We start from the raw sequence: 22,145 nt of genomic DNA on the forward strand, positions 1-22,145 counted from the left end.
CCGCCCCAAACCTCTTATCTGGCCAGGCCACTAGGAGGGTATTAATATTCTCCTTATCGGAGTGCAAAGGTGTGTGAGTCCAGGATCTACTGTGTGGATTGCAAAATATGTTAGTGCTTTTATACTTCAATAATTCTACTTCAGATAGGAAATTTACACTCACTGCTGCTAAACTGTGACTCAAAAGCTCTCCTTTGTACTGGACATGGCAGGGCAGGATGTGGCACTGCCTCACTGCTGCTTTCTAGAGTGAGATGCAGGGATGTGTTGTTAGTCCTTAAAAACCCCTTGAGGGGTCTTAATTGGGACATATGCTCTCTGAAGGTGTTTGCATAGGATCCTAGCAGTGCTGGTAAGAAGAGACATCCTCCAGCTCCCCTCACAGCAGGACTGTCTGCTTCACAAGGTCAGGATGGCTTTGTCATATTCTTTGGAAACCCTGAAGGATGGAGACTGTCACAGTCATGGTACCTGTCCAAGAGCTGCACCAGCTTCCTGGGATCCAGACAGAATAATAAATCCATGCCAGCCTGGCTGTGCATTTTGAGAACTTCCTAATGATTCTTTGTTCCAGTCCCTAGTGGATCAGGACTATGAACAAAGCACTTCACTGATGAAGTAGGATGGTAATGGGCAGTCCCAGAAAAACCAGTGGGTTTAAAACCCAGCCGCTCCCTTGCCCCTCATAGGATGATTTGCTTAAGTGGCTCTTCCTAGCGGCTGGTAGCCCCTTGCAGCCCCAGCCCGGCCTGGCCTGCAGGTTGGTGCAGGGACATCTGCAGGGCCAGAATCGCTGCAAAGGGGAAGCTGCTGCCTGGTACAATTCAATGCTGAGAGCCTGTTCCTTGCTCTGTGGGAATGGCCAGGCCCTTAGATCAGCATATGGGAAATGAGGAGATAATCTTGGTCTCTCCTGAAAACTGCCTTCATAGTTTCTTATGCCAGGATAGCACAGAAAAGCTCAAGAGTATATTGTGTGTAACAATTCCAATGGACCAGAGATACCTCTTTACCCAGTTTCTCATGCACTCAGCTGCTGTCAGCACTTTTCTCCATGAGATACTCAACTACTTACACACTGGTTAGGTGCTAGTGCCGCTAATCCCTTCCCTCCCTGCTTGCCATGAGTTCAAAAGTGGTTCAAAGGTTAGTAGAATGACTTGATTATGTGTTTACCCCTAGGTCCTTTGGGACCTGACTGCCTTTCATGGCAGGGATGATCCCACCTCCTCCAGCAGTCTGAGGACTTGCCCTGAGGAAAGCAGCTTCTCAGAGATGAACAGATCTGGCTGCCTCCAATCTTTGCCAGTCTTTTTTATTTTTAGTGTACATCTTATACTCTAAGCAGAATCTCTCTCTAGATCCTTGGAAGCGCCAGAGCTTGAAATTTCATGCATGTAGACTTCATAAGGTGCAACCTTGGAGGTCCATGGTCATATGTGCTGCCATTCTTCTTATCCCCTGAGCTACCACTTTACTCTAGGGCTCCTGCCCTGTGTCTACTGTAGATTACATGGTACCTCCAGAGAGGTGGGGTAGGTCTAACAGCCCAAAAGAAGCAACAGGGTGGTGGCAGCAGAGCAGATATGGGAAGGCTCTGATATGGGAGGGTGGGCCAGGAGCATGGATGTCATAAAGAGATGTGGGGCTACCAAGTCATTCACAGAATAGTTTCTTGTTGCTCAGTCACAAATGAAGACAAGGTGTGCCAAGCTGGTGAGGGTGTCCATGTTCCAGCACTGTGTGATGATGCAAAGCACTAGAGACACCCTGGTCATGCAGAAACTGTATGCTGACAGGATACTTCACTATGCAACGGCATTGCTTTTGGAGGGGCAAACATATCAGACCTTGAACATTGTTTCTGTTTTTGTGTTCCTCATTACAAAAAACACAATATCACAGAACCACATAATATGCTAAGCTGGAAAGGACGCAGGAGGATCACTGAGTACAATTCTTGTTCCTGCACAGAACACCACAAAATCACACCATGTGCCTGAGAGTATTGTCCAAATGCTTCTTGAACTCTGACATACTTGGTGCTGTGACCACTTCCTTGGGGAGCCTGTTTCAGTGCCCAAACACCCTCAGGGTGAAGAACCTTTTCCTGATATCCAGCCTAAACCTTCCCTAAATCAGTTTCAGGCCTTTTCTTCAAGTTCTGTCACTGGCCACAAGAGTGAAGAGATCAGTGTCTGCCACTTCTCTTCCCCTCACAAAGAAGTTGTAACTGTAGTGAGGTCTCCCCTCAGTCTTCTCCAGGCTGAAGAGACCAAGTGACTTCAGCTGCTCCTCATATGGCTTCCCTTCAAGGCCCTTCACCATCTTTGTTGCCTCTCTTTGAAACTTTCTAAGAGCTCAATGCACCCAGAACTGCCCCCAGCACTTGAGGTGAGGCCACCCCAGTGCAGAGCAGAGCAGAGCAGAGCAGAGCAGAGCAGAGCAGGACAATCCCCTCCCTTGCCTGGCTGTGATGCTGTGCCTGATGCCCCTCCAGGACACGGGTGGCCCTTCTGGTTGCCAGGGCACTGCTGACTGATGTTCAACTTGCCACTGACCAGGTCCTTTTCTGTGGAGCTGCTCTCTAGCCTCTCATTCCCCAGTCTGTACACACATCCAGGGTTGTCCAGTCCCAGGTGGAGAAACTGAAGTGCTTGGATCATGTTCAAAGAAGAGCAAAGAAGCTGGCAAAGAGTCTAGAAAAAAGTCCTCTGAGGAGTGACTGAGGGAGCTGAGGGTGTTGAGCTTGAAGAAAAGGAACCTGAGGGGACGCCTTATTGCTCTGTACAGCTTCCTGATAGTAGATTGTAGACTGGTAGAGGTCCACCTCTTCTCCCAGGTAACAAGCAAGAGGACAAGAGGAAATGACCTCAAATTGCTCTGGGGTAGGTTTAGGTTGGATGTCAGGCTGTCCAGGACAGTGGTGGAGTCACTGTTCTTGGAGGTATTTAAAAGACGTCTAGACATGGTGCTTAGGGACATGGTTTCCTGCAGGACATGGCAGTTAGTGGTTGAATTCCATGGTCTTAAGGGTCTTTTTCAACCGAAATGATTCTACATTCTGGGCTGATTGCAGGTGGTATGAAGCATGGAGGGAAGGGCAGAAATCCCTGTGTGTTTCAGTGCTCCACAGGAACTGGGCGCATGCTCAGGCTGTGGCTAACTCAGCTTCTCACACCAGCCATCTACATAGTCACCCCAAAGCCTGGTGAGAGCTGATAAGTGACTCTTGACTCAGCAAAACTTTGGCATAAGACACTGCAGAGCTGGTACTGGGAATGTTTCTCCATTTCGTCTGTCTTTGACCTTGAATGGAGCATTTGTGAAAGAGGGTCACTGTGCCCCCAGGTTATTCAGTAGTGTTTAATGGAATAGATGGACTTCAGAATCTTACAGAGCTTGCACTTGCATCTCTCAGGAAGGAAATCTCTGGAAGACCCTTGTCCCTTGAGTGTAAATTGCTTTAAATGCCAAGGAAGCAATTTCAGTATCCCACAGAAAACTTCCGTAATGGTTAGCAATGTGGAAATTACAGGCCACACTACCTACTTTCAAGTCGTCTATGCTCTGAAGTAGATGGACTGAGATGTGACCACAGCTACACCCCCTTTGCTGCAGAGAAATTTGTGCAAGTGGGTTAAATTTTATGGCCAGTCTTGGCTACATGAACTGCTGTAGCCGGACATTTTACAGTGTGCCAAGTGCTGCTTCCCTCCCCTTTCTTTCCACATTTCAGTTCAGCTAGCCCTGGGCCATTTTCACTAATGTGTCCAGTTTCCTTAGTTCCTGTGGCCCTGGAAGATGTCAACTGAGAGTTCAGCAACATGAGCATCTCCAGTGTCACAGACTCCTCAAATGTCATTGGAGCTGCTCAGTAGGGGAACATCACCAACCTTGGGTACATCTCACCATCCCCACACACAGCTTTCAACACACAAATATCCTAGGAAAGTTTTGTCCAAGGGACAAACACTCCTAGGGCTGGATCCTGCCATTGGCTGGACTGCTTTCACTGCAGACACAACACCAGGCTTCGGATCTATGTGTAAGTCAAAGGTCTTTGTGAGCCTCAAGGGTATCTGTTCCCCCTGTCTGGCAAGGCTACTGCAAAGCACAATCCAGAGACCTACATATCCCCCCCTGCAGTCATGGGCAGCTCTGGTCAACATGGGCAGCTGGGGGAGATATGCTGCTGCCACTCTTACAGGGTGTCAGGCACTTCTTCCAGTTTTGTCTCACAGGACAATGACAGAGAAGCAACTTGCAGGCTTGTCCTTCACTCTCTGACTTGAGGAAACTTGTCTGGTTGCAACACACTGCTCTGGGAGCAGGACTACTCATTGCTCTGTGTGACAAACTATAGTGCCTGTGAAAGCAGATAATCCCTTTCTTTCCCTGCCTTGACTGAAGCATGAAAATATGAGAAACAGACAGATAAATTGAATAGGAAAAGAGTATGCAAAAGTGCAAATTCATATGTATACTCTCTGGCAGGGGTCAGGGCATTGCAGGCATCTTGCTGTCCACCAGCTGCTTTCTGAGTCTCACCTGACCTTGGCAGACACAGATCTGTTGGACTTCAGGGTCAGGCTCTCTGCAGCAGGCTGGTCTTGCACAGGCCCTGGTCTGTGGTAGTCTTCAATCACTGCCTTCATCCTTCCCTTTGTTTGCCACTTGCTTTTGAGCCATGTGAAATAAACAGCCAAATCCACAAGTCCCTGGGGAGGATGAGTATCTCTGAATTTGCTGTGTGGAAGTCAACACTGACCCTGTCCTGTGGCTGCCCAAGCTCTGACCTTGCAGGTCTGGCCTATTAGTCTGTGCTTTAGCTCTGAAGTTTCTGAATAAACACTCCACTTTGTGCTGGAGGCGTGTGGTTTCCCTCTTCAGAAGAGCTTCTGGATGGTCTGTGTTATTTTTTCCTAGCCTCTGCACATAAATAGTCATGACTCTCAGGGCATACACAGCACACACACTCTCTTGGGCTGCAGCCACTCTGCCGGTGCAGCTCAAGCCATGGCGTGGGGCTGAGATCCTGGTGACACTTGCCCACCCCAGGGGAGAATCCCAGTTATGCTAAGCTGGGCATAACCTTCCCCTCAGCCCTGGCAGAAAACTGGGATAGAACTGCCCAAATAAATCCCGCCTGTGGCTGAGTTGGCAGCAGCAGGAGCAGAACCTCAGGACAGAACTGAGCAATACATTTGTGTTGCTCACCGTGGATGTGTTTTGGCCCTACCAAAGTCTTTCCCTATGGCACAGGACAGACAAAAAGTCCTGCAGGTAAGAGCTATCAACACAGAGAGTAGCACACAGCCAGACCACCTCTTCCATGCTATTTGGGGACTGGAAGGGGATGAACAGCCTTGCAAAGCCTTGGGACAAATGAACAGGTAATAGCAGCAGCCATGGACAGGTGTCACCTTCTCTGCAGAAGTAGAAAGGGTCCAGGAAAGGAAAACAGGGAAAGTCAGAGCTCTGGACAACCCTGAGCAATTAGTCAGGCTAGGACTTCTCAGCCTGGGAGAGAACTTTCTAAGGAGAATAAAGTTTTTGATGACAGCAACTGCCTCTGGGACAGAAAATAGTGGATACAATCCATCTGACAGAGCACAGCTGTTTTATACTCCTCAATACTATTTCCAGTTGCAGCATTCAATCTGTCAGCAATGGCTTTGTTGTGCACTGTGGTGCTATGCGTGTCCTATCTGGTGGCTCCAGCAAGGTGCAGAACTGGGTGAGAGGGTGAATTCCAGCTGACCAAGCACAATCGTCATAGCAGACACTGGCATATCTCCCAGACTCTGAGGATGGTCACTGACTTTGGGGAGCTCACTTGACCACATATTAGACCCCAGACTCCTATCAGATGCCTGCAAATGAGAGCTGTATGGGATACTATACTATACTATACTATACTATACTATACTATACTATACTATACTAGTATAGCAGCAAGTCAGAGCAACATTTTCTCCTGTGGGTGAGCACAGACCTGTCCTTGGAAGGTTTCAACTCAGCCTGAAGCACTCTTCAAAGCTGATCAGAAAACTCAGCTGGCAATTCTGTACAAATACAACATCTGGTATGGGACTGAAATGACCTAAGGAGGCAAGCCCCACATCAGCACTCTGATCTCTGCCACTGTGTGCAAAGGGGGCCCCTTGCCTGCCCAAGTTGTATTGCCTTGTTGCAGGTGTTTTGTGTGTCCATGTGCTAGAAGTGGGAGATGAAAGAACAGAGGAATTCCCAAGGCCTGCTGATGCACACTGCCACTATTACCTTGGCAGGACTGAACCCTACCACAATCTCAAAGATGGTTCTGACACCAGGAGCAACCTACACCTGAAAATTCTTCACTTTGGGGTTTTTCTCAAGTGCTGGAGCATACATCTGGGATCCCTAGTGTTCGCCATCTTCGCTCAGGCTCTTTCCATACTCCCATGTGTTATCTGAGCTGATTGTTCTATGAAAGAGCCTTACATAAAAAGCCGAATAACATCTAATATTAGAAGTGCAGATGGTACTATTTTCAATTTACATCAGCTCTGGAACCAGTAAAGCAGTTTACTATGGAGCCATGGAGTCATCTTCTTCCATGCCAGAGAAACTTTATTTTCCCTTCACTAAATTGCCTCCTACAGAGAAAAAATTGTGCTTGTTCAGCATCTTCTTCATCAGGACAGGTGCATTTCTTGCTACTCTCCCATGGCCTTTCTTGCAGGAGTGTGGGTGAGATAATACTCTATGCAAAGCACCCCAGTTCGTTATGTGGATTTGAAATTATTATTTTGACAGTGCACTTTTAGTAGCACTTGGTGGGAACTGGCTAATGCTGTTTTCTTCCAGCCATGCATAAAAAAAAAGTGCTGTTGAAATAAGATTGTGCATGTCATTTTATTATTCACCACAGCTAGCTTAAGGGTGCAATCGGCACAGAGCACACAGGATCAATTAATCACCTGTTTTTAGGTTCAAGAAAGCCATCAGAAAGCTCAGGTATCTTGACACTCCCCATCTTTCAAAATAAGGATGTCGTGTCTGGTTTTCCTAGAATAATATAGGAAGAAAGAGTAAGAGATAAAAAAAAAAAACAAAAACCGTTCCGTGAGTCAAACTTTGGCTGCATTCCATCAAATGTAATGGAGCTATTATAAAATTGACCTGCTCATTTCCCTGTCTAAAGAGCTGAGGTGACTGCAACATCCTGGCTCATGGATGTGCCCTCCCAGGGCCTGTGGTACTGGTGGCGTATCTGCAGCTCAACCTGCTCACAGCAGGGCTGTCCCTAACATGTGGCTATGGTGGCCATGGCTCTATCTGAGCCCCAACCACCATCCCCAAGAATGGAGACCCCCCCCCCCCACCTCTGTGGTGCACCACCAATTGGTGCCTGTGTAAAATTTTCACCCTCTTGGGGCTGCTGTTTGTGGCTGTTGCCCCATGTTGTATTGCCTGTACCAAGACGACTGAGGCTCCATCCCATCTGCAACTGTAGATTGCTGCTGGATACCCCCAGGCATGCCCTTCCTCACCCTGGCCGGGTACAGCTCCTCTGCACTTCCTTGCAGCTTTGCTTGACAAGCTGGCCATCCTTCCCCTCCTGCAGCCCAGTACACGGTTTGTGTTACTTGCCATGCAAGTGCAGCCTGCCATGGCTTTTCCCAGGCTCTAGGGGGCCTGAATGACTGTACTTCACAAGCACCCAGTTTCAGACAACCAAAATTAGATCCAGGAGGTCCCTGCCAAGGGCATGAGCTTACATTTTTTCCACACAGAGCTGGCATTCATTGGCATAGGTATTCCCATCGGTCCCACAGATGGGCAAGTACAGGAGGGGGCAGGCCTGCAGGCGAACCAGGTCTTCACACACTGGCTGGAAAGCAGAAACCACAGCACGCATTTCAGTGCCAGCAGCACCCATTTCTTCCCCCCAGAACACTCATGCAGAAGTAAGTGCCACTGGCAACCTGGTTCCCTCTGTCTTGGAGCAGTGTGTGCCCACAGAGGAGCAGGGGCCACTGAATCTCTCAGTGGGACTCGTGGCTTGGGCTTTGGAGTGGGTTTGGTGCTGGAACACCAGTTGCCATGAGGCTGGGGATGATTTCTGGGAACAGTCTTTCTCCCAGGCACAGCAGCATGCCCATCTCCAGCCATGAACAAAGAAAACCAGAAGCCTCTTACCCTTCTCAGGCCACCCCGTTCATTCAGCTCTGCCCCTGAAACAGAGCAGAGACCCATGAGCATGGCACACCCATGCCTGACGGCAGAAGCATGAGATATTGACAGAGGATCACATCCAAACCAAAGGGAAGGCAGTGTTGTGCAGAGCCCACTCAGCACTGAATCAGCTCTGTGGGTTTCATAAGGGGGGTTCAGTTTGCTGCCACATGCCACTCCCACCCCTCCCTGACAGCAGCACAGCACACAGCTTCCATCCACAGCTGAGCTGACTGGGACAAACCTGTGAATGGCTGTTCCCACTCCCTAAACCCTCTCCTAACAGCCCTCTCTCCAAGTTTCTGGGTCAGAAGCTCCACAGAGCATCCAACACATCTTGGGAAATGGGAAACCATACGATGCAGCGTATGGCATGGGGTGTCCTCGGAGGGATGAGGCTTGGTGATATTGCACAGCTGGACAACTGCCACATCTAGGGAGAGCAGCATCCTTTTCTCAGGCAAGCAGAGCAGCAGCAACAGTTCACAGCTCACCTGTGCAGTGCACAGATGTCCTGGGAGCATGGAGGCTCACACACAGGCAGCTGCAGAACCACTACTACCTGCACATAGGTAGCAATGTCTTCCCAGTGCCTGTAAACAGGTGCTTCTCTCATAAACATGCTGAGCACATACTATTCTTGCAAAGACTTGCCAGTTTGCGTGGAGGCAGGAACTGCAGCAGCTGTGGACTCTCCCCTCTCCCAGATCACTCCCAAGTGCAATACATTTGATGAACCAGCCTGTAACCCTTGCTACAGACTGCTAATAAGAAAGGCATGGTGTGTTTGCTTCAATCCTTCTTCCTCACCATGCTGCCACTGTTTGTTTGCCCTAACCTCACTTCCTCTCCAAACCAGAATTTCTGGGTCTTTATACCCTATAATGCATTCCCCTCCATCCCATTATCCATCTGCCATTCCCAACCCACCGCTGATGAACCAGCCTCCAGCAGCAGAGCAGATTTACCTCCGGCAGCAACCAGAGTCACCATTGCCACCAGCAGCAGCAGCTCTCTCCCAGGCATGGTCAGTTCACGCAAACCTGCTCATGCACCTTGCTCTGCTCGTGGCTGCCTTTATAAGGGAGAGCACAGCCTTATCTCAGGAGCACTGGGAAAAGCAGTGTTTTGTTCCTGCTGGGAGCAGCTGGACTGTACACCCTAAGGGATCACTTAGGCACTTTCACACATAAGATAAGCTTTCCCCTGAAGCTTCCCATTTGTCAGCTTCAGGTGGCAGCATCAAAAGCTGCTTTACAATCCCTTTGAACTGTAGTCAGGTGTTGTGGTTTGACACTGGCTGAACGCCAGGCAGCCATGGAAATCACTCACCCTCTCCTGCTACAGCTGGGCAGAGGAGAGAAAAATTACATGAAAGCTTCATGAGTTGAAATAAGGACTAGCAGAAAACACTCCAAGGGCAAAAGAAGCTCGGCTTAGAGGTACAAAATTAATTTATTACTAACAAAATCAGAGGAGGATAATGAGAAGTAAAATAAGCCCTTAAAAAAACCCTTCTTTCCCCACAACCCTTCCATCCTTCCGACTGACAGCATGGGAGACAGGGCAGGCAGTTTTGGTCAGTTCATCACCCGAGGTCTTCTGCTGCACAGGGAAAAAGTTGTTCACCTGTGAGCTTGTGGGGTCCCTCCCATGGGAGATAGTCCTCCATGAACTTCTCCAGCTGGGCCTAAATCTCAGGAGCAGCAGTAATCCCAAAGCTGCTGCAATGTGAATTCCTCACACAGGCAGTCCTCTCAAAACTGCCGTGGTGTGGCTCTCTTCCCACGGGGTGCAGTCCTCCAAGGACAGGCTGCTCCAGCCTGGGGGCAGGGCCCCTCTCTCCACAGGTCTCCCACAGGGTCACAGCTTCCTCCAGGCATCCACCTGCTCCAGCATGGGCACCTCCATGGTGTGCAGGTGGATCTCTGCATCCCTGTGAATCCCCATGGGCTGCAGGGGCACAGCTGCTTCACCATGGGCTGCACCACAGGCTGCAGGGGAATCTCAGCTGCAGTGCCTGGAGCCCCTCCTGCCCCTCCCTCTCCACTGACCTTGGTGTCTCTATGTTGTTTCCCGCACACATTCTCACCCCTACCTCTTCTCTGACTGGAATTAACACTGCACACCCCACTTTGTCTTGATTTTCTTCTTAAATCTGTTATCACAGAGGCGTTACCAACCTTTCCAATTAGCCCAGCCTTGGCCAGCAGCATGTCCATCTTCAGAGCCATCAGGGATTGGCTCTGCTGGATATGATGGAAGTTTCCAGCAGCTTCTCACAGAAGCCACCTCTGTGGTCCCCTGCTATCGAAAACCAGGCCATGCAAAACTAACACATCAGGGTTGGGCAATGCTGCTCTCCTCTGTTTACCCCAGCCAGCTACTTCTGATTGTATCTCACTCAAACCATCCCTTCAGCCTTGCAGCTGCTGTTATTCTTACATGATAGGTATCTGCACTTGAATTGTGAGACTAGACATAGAAAAGCCAGGAAATTCAGGCCGATTAGAGTGGTGGCACTGTGGTGTTATTCCATGAGACCCAGCCAGGTAGATACTCAGCTGCCTGATGCACTGGTCAGGATCCCAACACAACAGTCTCTGGATGGGATGGGACAGGCTGAGGGTGCAGAGGGTCTGGAGGGTACAAAATTCAGCTGCCTGGGGGCAAGGAGCTGTAGGTGCAGTCACTGCCTATGAGGAGGAGAGAGGAGCCACATAGTCAGAGGTGGTTTAATACCTTACTCTGCTCACCACCTGGGCTGCAGCTGAGATTGCCAGAGCAAAATTATCATTATCATAAGATCCAGTGTGTTGGAAGGAGGCAATGTGAATAAATACCCAGATTAAATACACAGAGGTGGCACACAAAGCAAGGAGAGGACAGAGAAGCTGGAGATGATCCTCAGTGGCAAGAAACACCGTCTTTTCAAAAAGAATCATGACCCCAGAATATCCCAGCTGCTTTGCCTGCAAGACTGGACACTTTATGTCAGAGGGAGCATTCTTATCTGCTCTTTCTCAGAAGCTTTATTTTCTACAGAGCTCCAGATACATGGAGCATTTGCACTCACTGAGGATCTGACTACGATTTAGTGCTTTTTTGGGGGATGTTTTTTCCCCAGAGGAAGATACACACCGGCCCTCTCTGTCTGAGTCAAAAGAGGACAGCTTGATCATCCCTTGTGGCCAGAGAGGTATGGGCCCTGGTAGAGGCTGCTTGCATCCTTCTATTGGAGGTCTGTTCTTGCAACTCAGCAGGGCTGTAACCAGGACTTGGGAAGTGGCAATGTAACCAGCTCAGGGCTCCCCTGGCAGAGTCATTCCTCCGCTCTGCCAAGGCAGCTGCATACGCTTTATATTCCCTCTTCACGGAGTTTACACAGTTCAATAACCTTTGGTTTTCATTATTATTCCACTTTGGAAATCCCTCAACTAAAGTAAATATTTAACTGCATTAGCAGTTGTTCACAAGGCACATGGGGTCCTGTTAGTCTTGTTTAGTCTAGTGCAAAGGGAGGCCAAAGGGGATCTGATAGCAGCCTACAACTGCTGGAAGGGAAGCTGATGGAGCCAATCTCTTTTTTGTGGTGCCAGATGACAGAATAAAAAGCAATTGTCATAAACTGCAGCCTTGAGATTATCAGGTCAGGAGTCAGGAAAGAAGCCTTACCCCAAAGGGTGAACAACCCAAACCAGCAGAGAGGTGGGACATCTCCATCTCAGCGGGACATTTACCTGACCAAGACTCACTGTGCACAAGGTTTGTTGGGTGAGCCCTGTAGGACCCTGCCTCCAGCAGGCTGGGTCCATGGGACAAGCAGCTCTCACTCTCCAGCACACATGGATGTATGACCTTAGATTCACATCTGGCAAATCTGGTCCTAGCCAACACTTGACGTTATGAACAACACAAGTCCCCTCCTGCAAACTGCTTACACAGCAACACACTTCACAGCTCCAGATGAGGGCTATCTTGGGCCTTTAAAGTCTTCTCCAAAGTTTTTACTACCAAGAAAAACATCCAAATGCTGATTGTAATGCCTCTGGTGCCACCTTTGCTGCCTCTGATTCTAAGCATGGCCTGGTTCTATGGTCATGCCAGCAGCAGCATGGGAGCAGCAGGCTGGGGCTGTGCTGCTGGACACATTGTGTACTCCAGATCACTCTCCTTGGATAGAGGTTGGCAGGAAATGTCTGCTTCCCCTCTCTGCTGGAGGCCGCAAGGTCAGTGGTGCTGTAGCAAAGCTGTTGGCTGATACAAGGCTTGATCTTCCTCCACCTCATTCCTCAGTGGTATTCAAATTCCAGTGCCTTCAAAAAGCAGATTAAAATTATATGCTAAGAGATGACAAAGGGTAAATGACCTCTTGCAAACTGTTTTTTTCTTTTCAAACTTTTCTGCCAAGCACAAACTTGCAACTCCTAATGAAAGCCCTACCTACTGTACCGCTCGAAGAAGAGGTTGGGAAATTCTTCCTCAGGTGAGGCAGGAGGTTTTCTGGTGGCTGCTTCCCTCACACTGGTTGTGGAGCTCCAGCTGGCTCTGCATTTTCTCCCTGTACTTACACCAGCAAGATGGTGAAGTGGAAGGCTTCAAGACATAGGATGGGGAGATGTGAAGGCTCTAGGTTTGTTTGAGGAGCTGGAGATCTAGTGTCACCACCAGCAAGACACATAAACTCTGCTGGAGACAGCGGTAACAAGCAAGGAGACTTCTGATTCTAAAACCAATCTTAGGCCTGCTCCCTGGCAGCACTGCCCCTGCCTTTGTGCTTGTGCTACACCAGTGGTATCCACATCCATCTGGGGTTGCTCATCACATCATAAGCCCTTATTACACCTCTCCCCTCCTAGGGGACTGCAGCTATTTGCAGGCTTTCCATCTGAGTGGGCACAGATGGCAGCTGGCCAGACCGGATTGCGTCACATCGCTCTTGCTCCACATCTGCCTGGTGGCCTTATCGGTGGCATGGCCTTGGTGTCGTCAACACTCCACCCAGCACCTGCTGTTTCCTTGCTGTTATCTGCTGTCTTTCCTGGATTTCATGGCTGTTCTTGGCCTTCTCATGTTCTGCACCCATACTGATATTTTAACTCCTGTTCTGTTGCTCCTCCTAGGGCTTTGGTGAATCAGCAGACACCAGGGTCCCACAAGTACTGCAGTGCCCTGAGAGAAGAGTGCTGCCTTACTTGTGCAGCCCAAACCAGAGTCCACCATCTACCCTCCTGCTGCACAATGGCGCAAGGCAAAAAGAGGAGGGCAAGAGCCACACTCACTTTCATCTTTAGCTCAATCCCTGCATCTAGATGGCTTTTATAGAGAGGATAACAGTCTCTGTTCTGTTCCTCTGACCACTCTGAGGTCTCCAGACAAGTAAGAGAGAGAAGGAGCAATTTGTTCTCCTTCATATGAAAAAAAAAAAACAACACAAAACAAACAAACAAACAAACAAACAAAAAAAAACCAAAAAACAAAGAAAAAAACAAACAAAAAAACCAAAAAAGAACCACAAAAAACTAACAAACAAAAAAAACACACACACAAAAAAAAAACCCCACAACCAAAAAAAAAAAGAACCAAAAAAGCCCACCAAACAAAAAACAAAACAAAACAAACCCAAAAACCCCAACAAACCAAACCCAAAAGCAACACCAGAGATGCAAGTGACCACCAGAGGTTTGCCCTTGGATATACTGTGGATTCAAAACCCGACACCTGAAATCTCACTCTGTAACTGGGGAAGGGACCAGCCATCATCCCTTCCCAACAATTTTGCCAGATGTTCAGGATTCAAAATACATCTTTGGCCACCTTCCTCCTTTTTATTATTGTGAGTAAATACTGCAGTATGTCAGGCAGTGAGTAGTGTTCATTATTTCTTTTATGATTGAAGACTTACCCTGTGACACTGTCAGCTGGGAGAACACAAGATTGTGAGTACACAGATTAATCCTGTCTGCTGGCATTCTCACCAGATGCAATCTGAACAATCAATCTGGCATCAGTCTGGAGAAGACTAGAGCTTCCTGCCAGGCAAAGCTCTACAGTGGACCTCAGAAGTGCAACAGCCCAAGGGAGTATCCATTGCATACATTTTCCCCTGCTGCAGCTTACAGCTGTAGCTGGGCAGAAGTTGCTGCAACTTGCCCTGATCCATGGGCACCCGCTTCTCTTCTCCCTTGTGTTGACCACTGCCTGTTCAGACCTCTGTTCTGCAAGACATGCTCTAAATGCACCTGCAGTCTGCAAATGCTCTGCAGCTCCTTGGCAGCTTAAGGATGGCCTTGACCTGTGTTTTTCCGCATGCTTGCACTTGAGGGCTGAGTGATCAAATTCCAAGCACAGCAGATAAAACAGCATAAAACTACAGATTTACTTCTTGCCCAGTAAATTCTTGGCCTGGGGCACGCCAAGCCCCATTGCTGGTGTCAGGGATAGGATGAGGCTGTGTGACTGGGCTGGGTAGGCAGAGTTCCCTTGCTGCTGCAGTACTGTCCCCTCCTGCTCTGAGCTGACACAGATAACCTGGGTGCTGGCAGCAGCAGCAGGAATGCTGTCCCCAGCATACTGATGTTCAGTCTTGTTTATCTGGGAATAAAAATAATAAAAAAAAAAAATTAGATTTCTCAGTCTCTTTTTCCCTGAAATTTGTTTCTGAATGAATAAATCTGTACTAGGCCCCCAGTTTTTTATACCTTCTAAGAACAGTGTTGCTAATTCCATTTTGTGTGGGACTGAATGCTGTCATCACCCTGCATTTAGCACCACGCTGGAGAAAAAGGGGTAGCACATATGCCAGCTCCCCCCTTCAAAGTGACAGCTGCTCTTGGTGAGATTTTGTGGAGGAGGCCCCTTGACTTCTGCAAGAGAGGCCTGGTCTTCCCAGTCTGCCAATTGCTAAAGTCCCTGAAGATACCCCAGAGCCAATTGATGTAATAAGGGACACAATAAGGATGCAGTAATGTAAGAGAACTGGGTAAATCATTCTTTTTCTCCTTGCATTTTGAGGGGATACTGTTCTGTGATGCTGCATTTGCATAGATCTTTGACAGCAGGGTCACCCGGCCATGCTTGGCCACCTTTCCACACTGTCACTGGTTAACATTCATATGTCTCCACTTTCTCCTACACATCTGCAGGTGCAGCATCCTTCTGAAGAAAAAACAGGGAATAAAATTCTCTCTAGTGTTCTGTTTATCCAGTGAATTTATTCTGTTTGTGTGCAGGCACACAAACTGCTCAGCACTTCCCCATTAGTTAAATTGCCAGAAAAGGAAGATGCATGTTTATACATCAACACTAAAAGCAGAAATGTGTGTCCTTGATGTTGCCTGCTGCTTCTGACTTCAGAGCCCACCTACTGTGCAGGTGTAATTTTTTTCAAATTACCTATTCACTACTTGGATATGTATGAATTAACACCAGGAGGGAGCCACAACAAGTACCACTGAACAGAAGGGCACCAGTCACCCTCGGTGAAACCCATCCTGTTTCTTGGAACACATTCCTGTAACCTTTGCTTTCATTTTTCTTAAAATGTGTAGAGAGAACTTGGTAGTCTCTGAGAGATCTCATTTGCTTTGAGACAGTGATATCCTCTCTTAACTCATGGAAGCTCTGTTTTTTACTTCAACACTGCGATTATCTTGATGTGTACTGGCAGATCAGAGCAGAACCAGAAGTTCTGAAAGCAGCTTACTCTTAAGTAGCCAGATGCTAATGCAAAGCTTTTCCTTCAGGAGCTGTCAGGTAAAATCAGGTCGACAGTGGGAAAAACCCTACCTTTGAGTATAACTGCCATCCCAGATTCTCCTCCAGGAAATACACAGCCAAGGGTCCAGCCAGGTCCTGGCACCTCTGGACACATGCTATTCTTGCTGCTGTCTGTCCAGGAAGGCAAAGCAGTGCATAGAGAAGAAATGTACCGCTTATAGACACAAAGGCTGAGCACTCTTGTAACAAATGGATTTGTGTGATTTATATATTACATGGCTGTGACAAATAATCAGGCTGTATGTTAGGCACTTCAGCAGGAACCACCCAAACCAACAGAAGATGAGCTAGGAACTGGGAACATGCAGCAGTAACCAAATGTGAACTGGCTTTGGAGCCAGATTTTGGCAAGGCCCATTTAACCTTATTCTAGTGACTGGAAAAAGTTGTGTATGACACCAAAAACCCCAAACCAGATAAAGAAAACTTCCAAATTAAAAGCTATCAAAGACTGCTACTAAGAATGGCAGATGTTTTTCTTCACTTAGATGAATGTAGCTGCATGTACAGAACATATCTTCTTGCCTGATGATGAGCTTCTCCACAGAGGAAGATATTTTTTTCCCCTGTTGTCATCGACCTACACACAACCAAAGCTTTGCAGGCACCTCCCTTTGCTCTGGCAGGCCTGACTTTAAGCCTCATGCAGAAGATTATCGTCACTTTGCTTCCAAGGCAAGCACACAAAATGAGGCCTGAGACATGGGGCACAGCTTAGCACCATGTGGTTAAAAAGATGCAGACCTTACAGGACTGGATACAACTGAGAGGAAAGGGGGAATAAGCCTGGTATGGCTGGGTAAAGAGGTACAAGCTCATGTGTCTTTCCTGTCACAACTGTGGGTACCCCCGGTTCATAACAGGACCAGCCAGAACCATTCAGGAGGCAAGGAGATTAGGATTAGGATCTGGTCTGTATAAGTATTTGCTGTATCAGGGCTGCTTGGGACCTTTCCCACTGTGCAAAACCACCCCACAAACAGTTCAATGCTGGCAAGAGAACTGTGCAAAAGGACTTCCAGGTTTGTAAGATGATTCAAGTTTCTTTGTTCAAGTCTTCAAGTCTTTATTTCAAGTAATGATCATTGCAAATTGTAGACAAAGTTTGTGGCCTGGGTTGTCATGAAACTTTTTCCCATGGAGACAGTGCTGCTCCTGATTTGACTTCTCTGGGCTCTCAGCAAAAGGCAGCTGGATGTTGCAATTGGATCTCCAGAGCTTTCTGCCTCTTTTCTCTTGCTCCTTTGCTGCTACCGGTCCCTCCAGATGAAGTCAGCCCCTCCCAGTCCTTCCTCTAAACCAGCGCCCTGGCAGAAGAGCTCCGCAGCTCACACAGGAGCAAGCGGCGAGTCGTGGTGCAGGATCCCAGGAGCAGGGGGCTGTGCTGTGACACTCAGGTTCATGTCCCCGCAGCAGGGTGACCTGCAGGCAGCACGGAGCCATGCCCTTGCCTTGGGGCTCTGCCCTGCGGAAGTACACTACTCTGCCCTGTTGCCACGGCAGGAAAAAGCCAGAGGAATGTGCCTGAAGTGCTGCATGGTGCGGCAGGGATGCCGCCCGCCCATCCACAGAGCATACCCCAGAGTCAGTGAGCGGGAGGCAGACACTGGGGATATCCCTGGGCTTTTGCAGGCCTTGAAGAGAGCAATAGAAGAAAAAGCATAGAATTATTTGGGCTGAAAAGGACCTATAAAATATTATCTAGTCCAGCCCCCTGGCATGAAGAGGGAGAACTTTCACTTGACCTGATTGCTGTAAGTCCCCATACAAGCCACCCTCACTGAAAAAAAAAAAAAAAAAAAAAATTCTTCATGAACGGTCTAAATCTACAATCAATTTGAAAGCCTTATCCCTTCTCCTGTTATTACAGGCTCTGATTAAAAAAAAAAATCTGCCCCCATCTTTCTTGTAAAGCCCCCTTTAATATCAAAAGGCTGCTCCCTAGAGCCTTCTCTTCTCCAGGCTGAACAACCCCAACACTCTGAGCCTGTCATCATAAGAGAGGTGCTCCAGCAGTCTCATCTTCTCCATGGTCTCCTCAGGACTACTCTAAATAGGTCCACATCTTTCTTCTGGGGACCCCAGAGCTGAACACAGCACTCCAGGTGAAGTCTCACCAGAGCAGTGTAGAACCACCTCGTTCAACCTGTTGGCCACAATTCTTTTTTATGCAGCCCAGGGTACAATTGGTTTTCTGAGCTGCAAGCACACTCTGAAATAAATAAAGACAGAACAAATTCCCAATATCATTAATCTGGGTTACTGCAGTTTTGATAGTAAGGAAAGATATACCTTATGGAAAGCTATCAAATCACTTTAATAGGTCCTGTAAATCTGAGAAATAAAGATGTCAAAGAGAGCATGTTTCTGTCCTGCTGGTATCCCTGCAAGCAGCATTTATATGGAGAGACATGGGCTGGATTTTCTGGGGAGTTGCACAGTGCCTGGACTCCCTGCCAGCGCCTGGGAACATGGTGCCAACAGAGGACACCTGCAATCCAGGGTACCCTGGCACAGAGCCCCACACACCATGCACAGATGCAGTAGTTGCACAGATCTATTGCCACTCACCAATCTGCAAAAGCCTTCTTCATCTGGCCGAGCCCCAAATCCTGACAATATCTTCTGACCTTTCTTCTTGCTTCCTTCTTGGCCAAGCAGTCCTCATCCCAGGCACCACTCTCATGATGTGGGGACATGCACTGCATATTTTTTGTTCTTGTGAGTGACCCGGGGCTGTAGGATTCAGTCTAGCACAATCCAGGTCTGCTCACACATGCTCTTGTCCCATAGATGCTCAGGGCTGCCACAACCATGCTGAAGAGCAGAGTCACAAGCCCAAACTTCCACTCTTCCTGGAGGAGCTGACATGATGCATGCTGAGCTTGGAATAAGCAGACAGGAGAGCTGCTGTGGGGCTGTGCTTCTCTGTGTCCTCCCTGGCCAGAAAGTGTCTTGCGAGGTTTGATTCAGAAGGGCTAGAACAGCTACTGCACCTCCACTGTCCCAGCCACCTTCAACTCCACAAGACCACACACCCAGATAAGCCATGTTTTGCTGTGTGGCATTGCATTTTCATGTGGATATGTCCTTGCAGTTCTGGTGGTGACCACACGCTGCTCTTCAGCTAAGAAGTGGTTGCCCAGTGAAAATACATGCTGCTACTGTTCTGGTGAAAATACTGACCCCAGCACATGACCTACCTGACCAAGAACCTCCCATTTGATTAATATTCACATCCTTTCCTGGATTATGCCATGCTCCTTGAGAACTTTCCTTTTCTTCTGGGAATACGGGGCTTATAACTTCCTTCTTCCTCCTCATACTTTGATGCCTAACTACAAATGTCTTGTCACATTACCGGTGAACTTTCATTCTGTTGCAACCTGATGGCTTGTTTCAGTAGGTATTCTAGATGTTTACAATCTCTTCCAACTGCCAGCTTTGATTAAAATCAGACTTACAAGTCATTAGGCATGATGGATGGACAGGTGTATTTGTGTGTAGCAAAGTATTATAGTCAAGCAGTGTTTTTTTTTGTAGGGAGAAAAAGACTGAAAATTAACTATGCCAAAAAAGAACATCACAACATGATGAGGTTGGAGTGGATTATAGTGTGACTGGAAAAGTGAGATCTCCAAGGACTCCTTACAGGTTGGGCTGGAGTGTAGAATGCAACGGTGAAAAGCTGGAGAGGGCTGGCATGCAGTGTGAGCAGCCAGACCTTGCACAAACACATGCTCATTTTTACTTCTCTGGTAAGGTTTATATTTCTCTTTCCTCACTCATGGGTTCATTAGGATACATTACCTCTATGTAAAAAATAGGTGTGCAGTTACCTGCTTGGATGTGTAAGTCTGTATTTACCCTTTCACACATTGTACACTTGAGTGGTGCAGAGTGTGAATAATCCCTTCCAGCATCAGGGCCTTTAATCACAAAGCCTTGCTCTTCTTCCAGAGATATGTTGAGACCAAGCAAGACAGTGGTTCTATGGAAAAAACTGCAATATTTTTATAGGATTCACATAAAATATAGCAGGCATTCATGGTGGGGAGCTACAGTGGACGCATGGAAAAATGTGTTAGACATTTCCAAACTCTGATGTTTTTACTGAACACTGTGCTGTCACTTCTTTTGCTGTTGATAGACAAATTTGAAAGATGGCATATATGATAGTGTCATGGGAAATCAAATTGACTCTGCCTTGAGTCACAACTGAGGTCTAGTTCACAATGCATCGGTTTCCCTACAAGTGCTCAGTTCAAAACTGAAAGAAGGGAAAGACAAATTTCACTAGCACAAGTCTCCAGGTATTTTCTAACAGTAGAGAAACATGGAAACTTTGGACTGACCTGCTAGCCCTGAAGAATGGATTTTCTGTTGGCTCACATTGTGAGTTGCCTTTTACCAATTGATCCATAAAAGATGTCTGAAGAGCCTGAAAGTTTTGAAAGATAGGTTTAATCATTGAAGAAGGCAATTATTGAGCTATGCTTGTTTGAGTGTTGACTGAGAATATCAGTGCCATCAGTGATGGTGTCATTATAGCGTCATGGACACCGGCATTGACATCATGTTGCTCAGAACATCGTATTTAAACAAAGTACAAGGTGACTGTTGGACTGACTTGCAGAATGTCTCAGGAAGAAGTGAGAAACATCTAAGTGAACAGAAAAGAGGAAGCAGATGTTTCTGGTCATGCCCTTTGGCAGCAGGATAGCTCATTCTCATCGCTTTGGCAGCCCATCAGGCAGCACCAGAGGGCTGAGGACAGTACGAGTAGCTCATGTACACATGGGGCTGTGGGTGTGTGGGTGTGTATGTTGGGGGGAGGGGTGTTACAAAGTAGTTTTTACCGATGAGAAGAATGAGATTCACTTTCTCCCTGCAGTTACTTTGCTTTCGTGAGACCAAATGAATAGTGGCATTAAGGGCTACTAGCAGGAGATATTTATTGCACTTGAAAACCACTTGAGTGTTGTACAGTGTATGTGAAGCACTCTGCAGCCCAGATACATACAAGTCTGACAGACCACGAACAGGATTTTGCCCGGTGAGCTGTCAGTCTCATCCTGTGAATCACCAATCACTCACAGCTGACTGATTACTTTCCAGTCAGCTGTGAGTGAAATGCCAACAGTGCCCAGGGGAACAGCAAGGTTAGTACTGTCTTCCTGACTGTCCCCTGCTCCTGCAGTAGGGCAACTCTACAAAACCTCCACCATCATCTCTGCTGGCCAAGACAGGATAGGTTTCTTCCTGTAGAACCAAGGCAGTTTCTTTCCAGGCTCAAGGACTTACTAGTTATAAGAAACATATGTAACTAACTTGGAGGGATGTTGGATGGTGCCCAGATCTGCATGCACAGGCACTACTACTGGCTTGATATTGAACGTGAGGAAAATCTTTCCTCAGAAAAGTGGATCAGTTCTGGGACAGGGCACCAGAGAGGTGTAGATCACCATGCTGGGTAGCTTTCAAGACTCAGTGGGACAAAACCACAGCTGATATCACATGTTGCTGACAATAGTCATACTCCAAGCAGGGTTTGACTGGAGACCTCCAGAAGGCCCTGCCACTCGCACTGCTAGGATGTTGTGATATATTTAACAAAAAGCTAGTTATGATGCTTTGCAGGAAACGATCTGAAACGTGCTCCACCGACCTGACAGAAAAGCTATAGTTTATGTAGAGTTGCTCCAAGTGAAGACAACGTGTAGCCAGCCCTCCAAGGGGCATGAATACAAACATAGGCCTCGCTGCCCCGCAGCAGCTCGCTGCTGCCGCTTACACCCTCTGCTACAGGCGAGCGCTTCTGGGGGCTTCTACACCGACCGTTTCAGCATGCTGCCACCGGGCACCATGTAGGAGAGCCAGCCAAGGCGGGATGCGCTCACAAGCGCCGGCCGGAGCGGCGCGGGCTCGGGGGACACGGGCGGGAAGCCGGGGCGGGAGGCTGGGGACGGGAGGGGGATGTCGAAGCCGGGTAGCGGTGGGGGTCTTGCTGGCGCTCCCGGCGGAGGCGGGCGGGGCGCGGGGCTCGGGGCCGCCCCCGGCGGGCGGAGCCGCCACCACCCCCGCCCCGTCCCCTGTCGGCGGCGCGGCACGGGGCGGGCGGCGCTCCCCGCCAGCGCAGCGGT

General features: G+C 48.2%; 1 protein-coding gene across 1 annotated transcript; it reads right to left on the bottom strand.

Annotated features, from left to right (window-relative positions):
- Positions 1-6,979: 6,979 nt before the first annotated feature.
- SPINK4 (serine peptidase inhibitor Kazal type 4) lies at positions 6,980-9,252 on the bottom strand. Its single transcript, XM_053932748.1, has 4 exons — positions 9,192-9,252; positions 8,188-8,222; positions 7,767-7,879; positions 6,980-7,053 (listed from the first exon to the last, which is right to left on the bottom strand). The coding sequence occupies exons 1-4, from the start codon at positions 9,247-9,249 to the stop codon at positions 6,999-7,001; spliced, it is 261 nt and encodes an 86-aa protein (XP_053788723.1). The 5' UTR covers positions 9,250-9,252; the 3' UTR covers positions 6,980-6,998.
- Between the last annotated feature and the right edge of the window lie 12,893 nt (positions 9,253-22,145).

The sequence above is a fragment of the Vidua chalybeata genome, chromosome Z (genome assembly GCF_026979565.1).
Source record: "Vidua chalybeata isolate OUT-0048 chromosome Z, bVidCha1 merged haplotype, whole genome shotgun sequence".
NCBI classification, from domain to species: domain Eukaryota; kingdom Metazoa; phylum Chordata; class Aves; order Passeriformes; family Viduidae; genus Vidua; species Vidua chalybeata.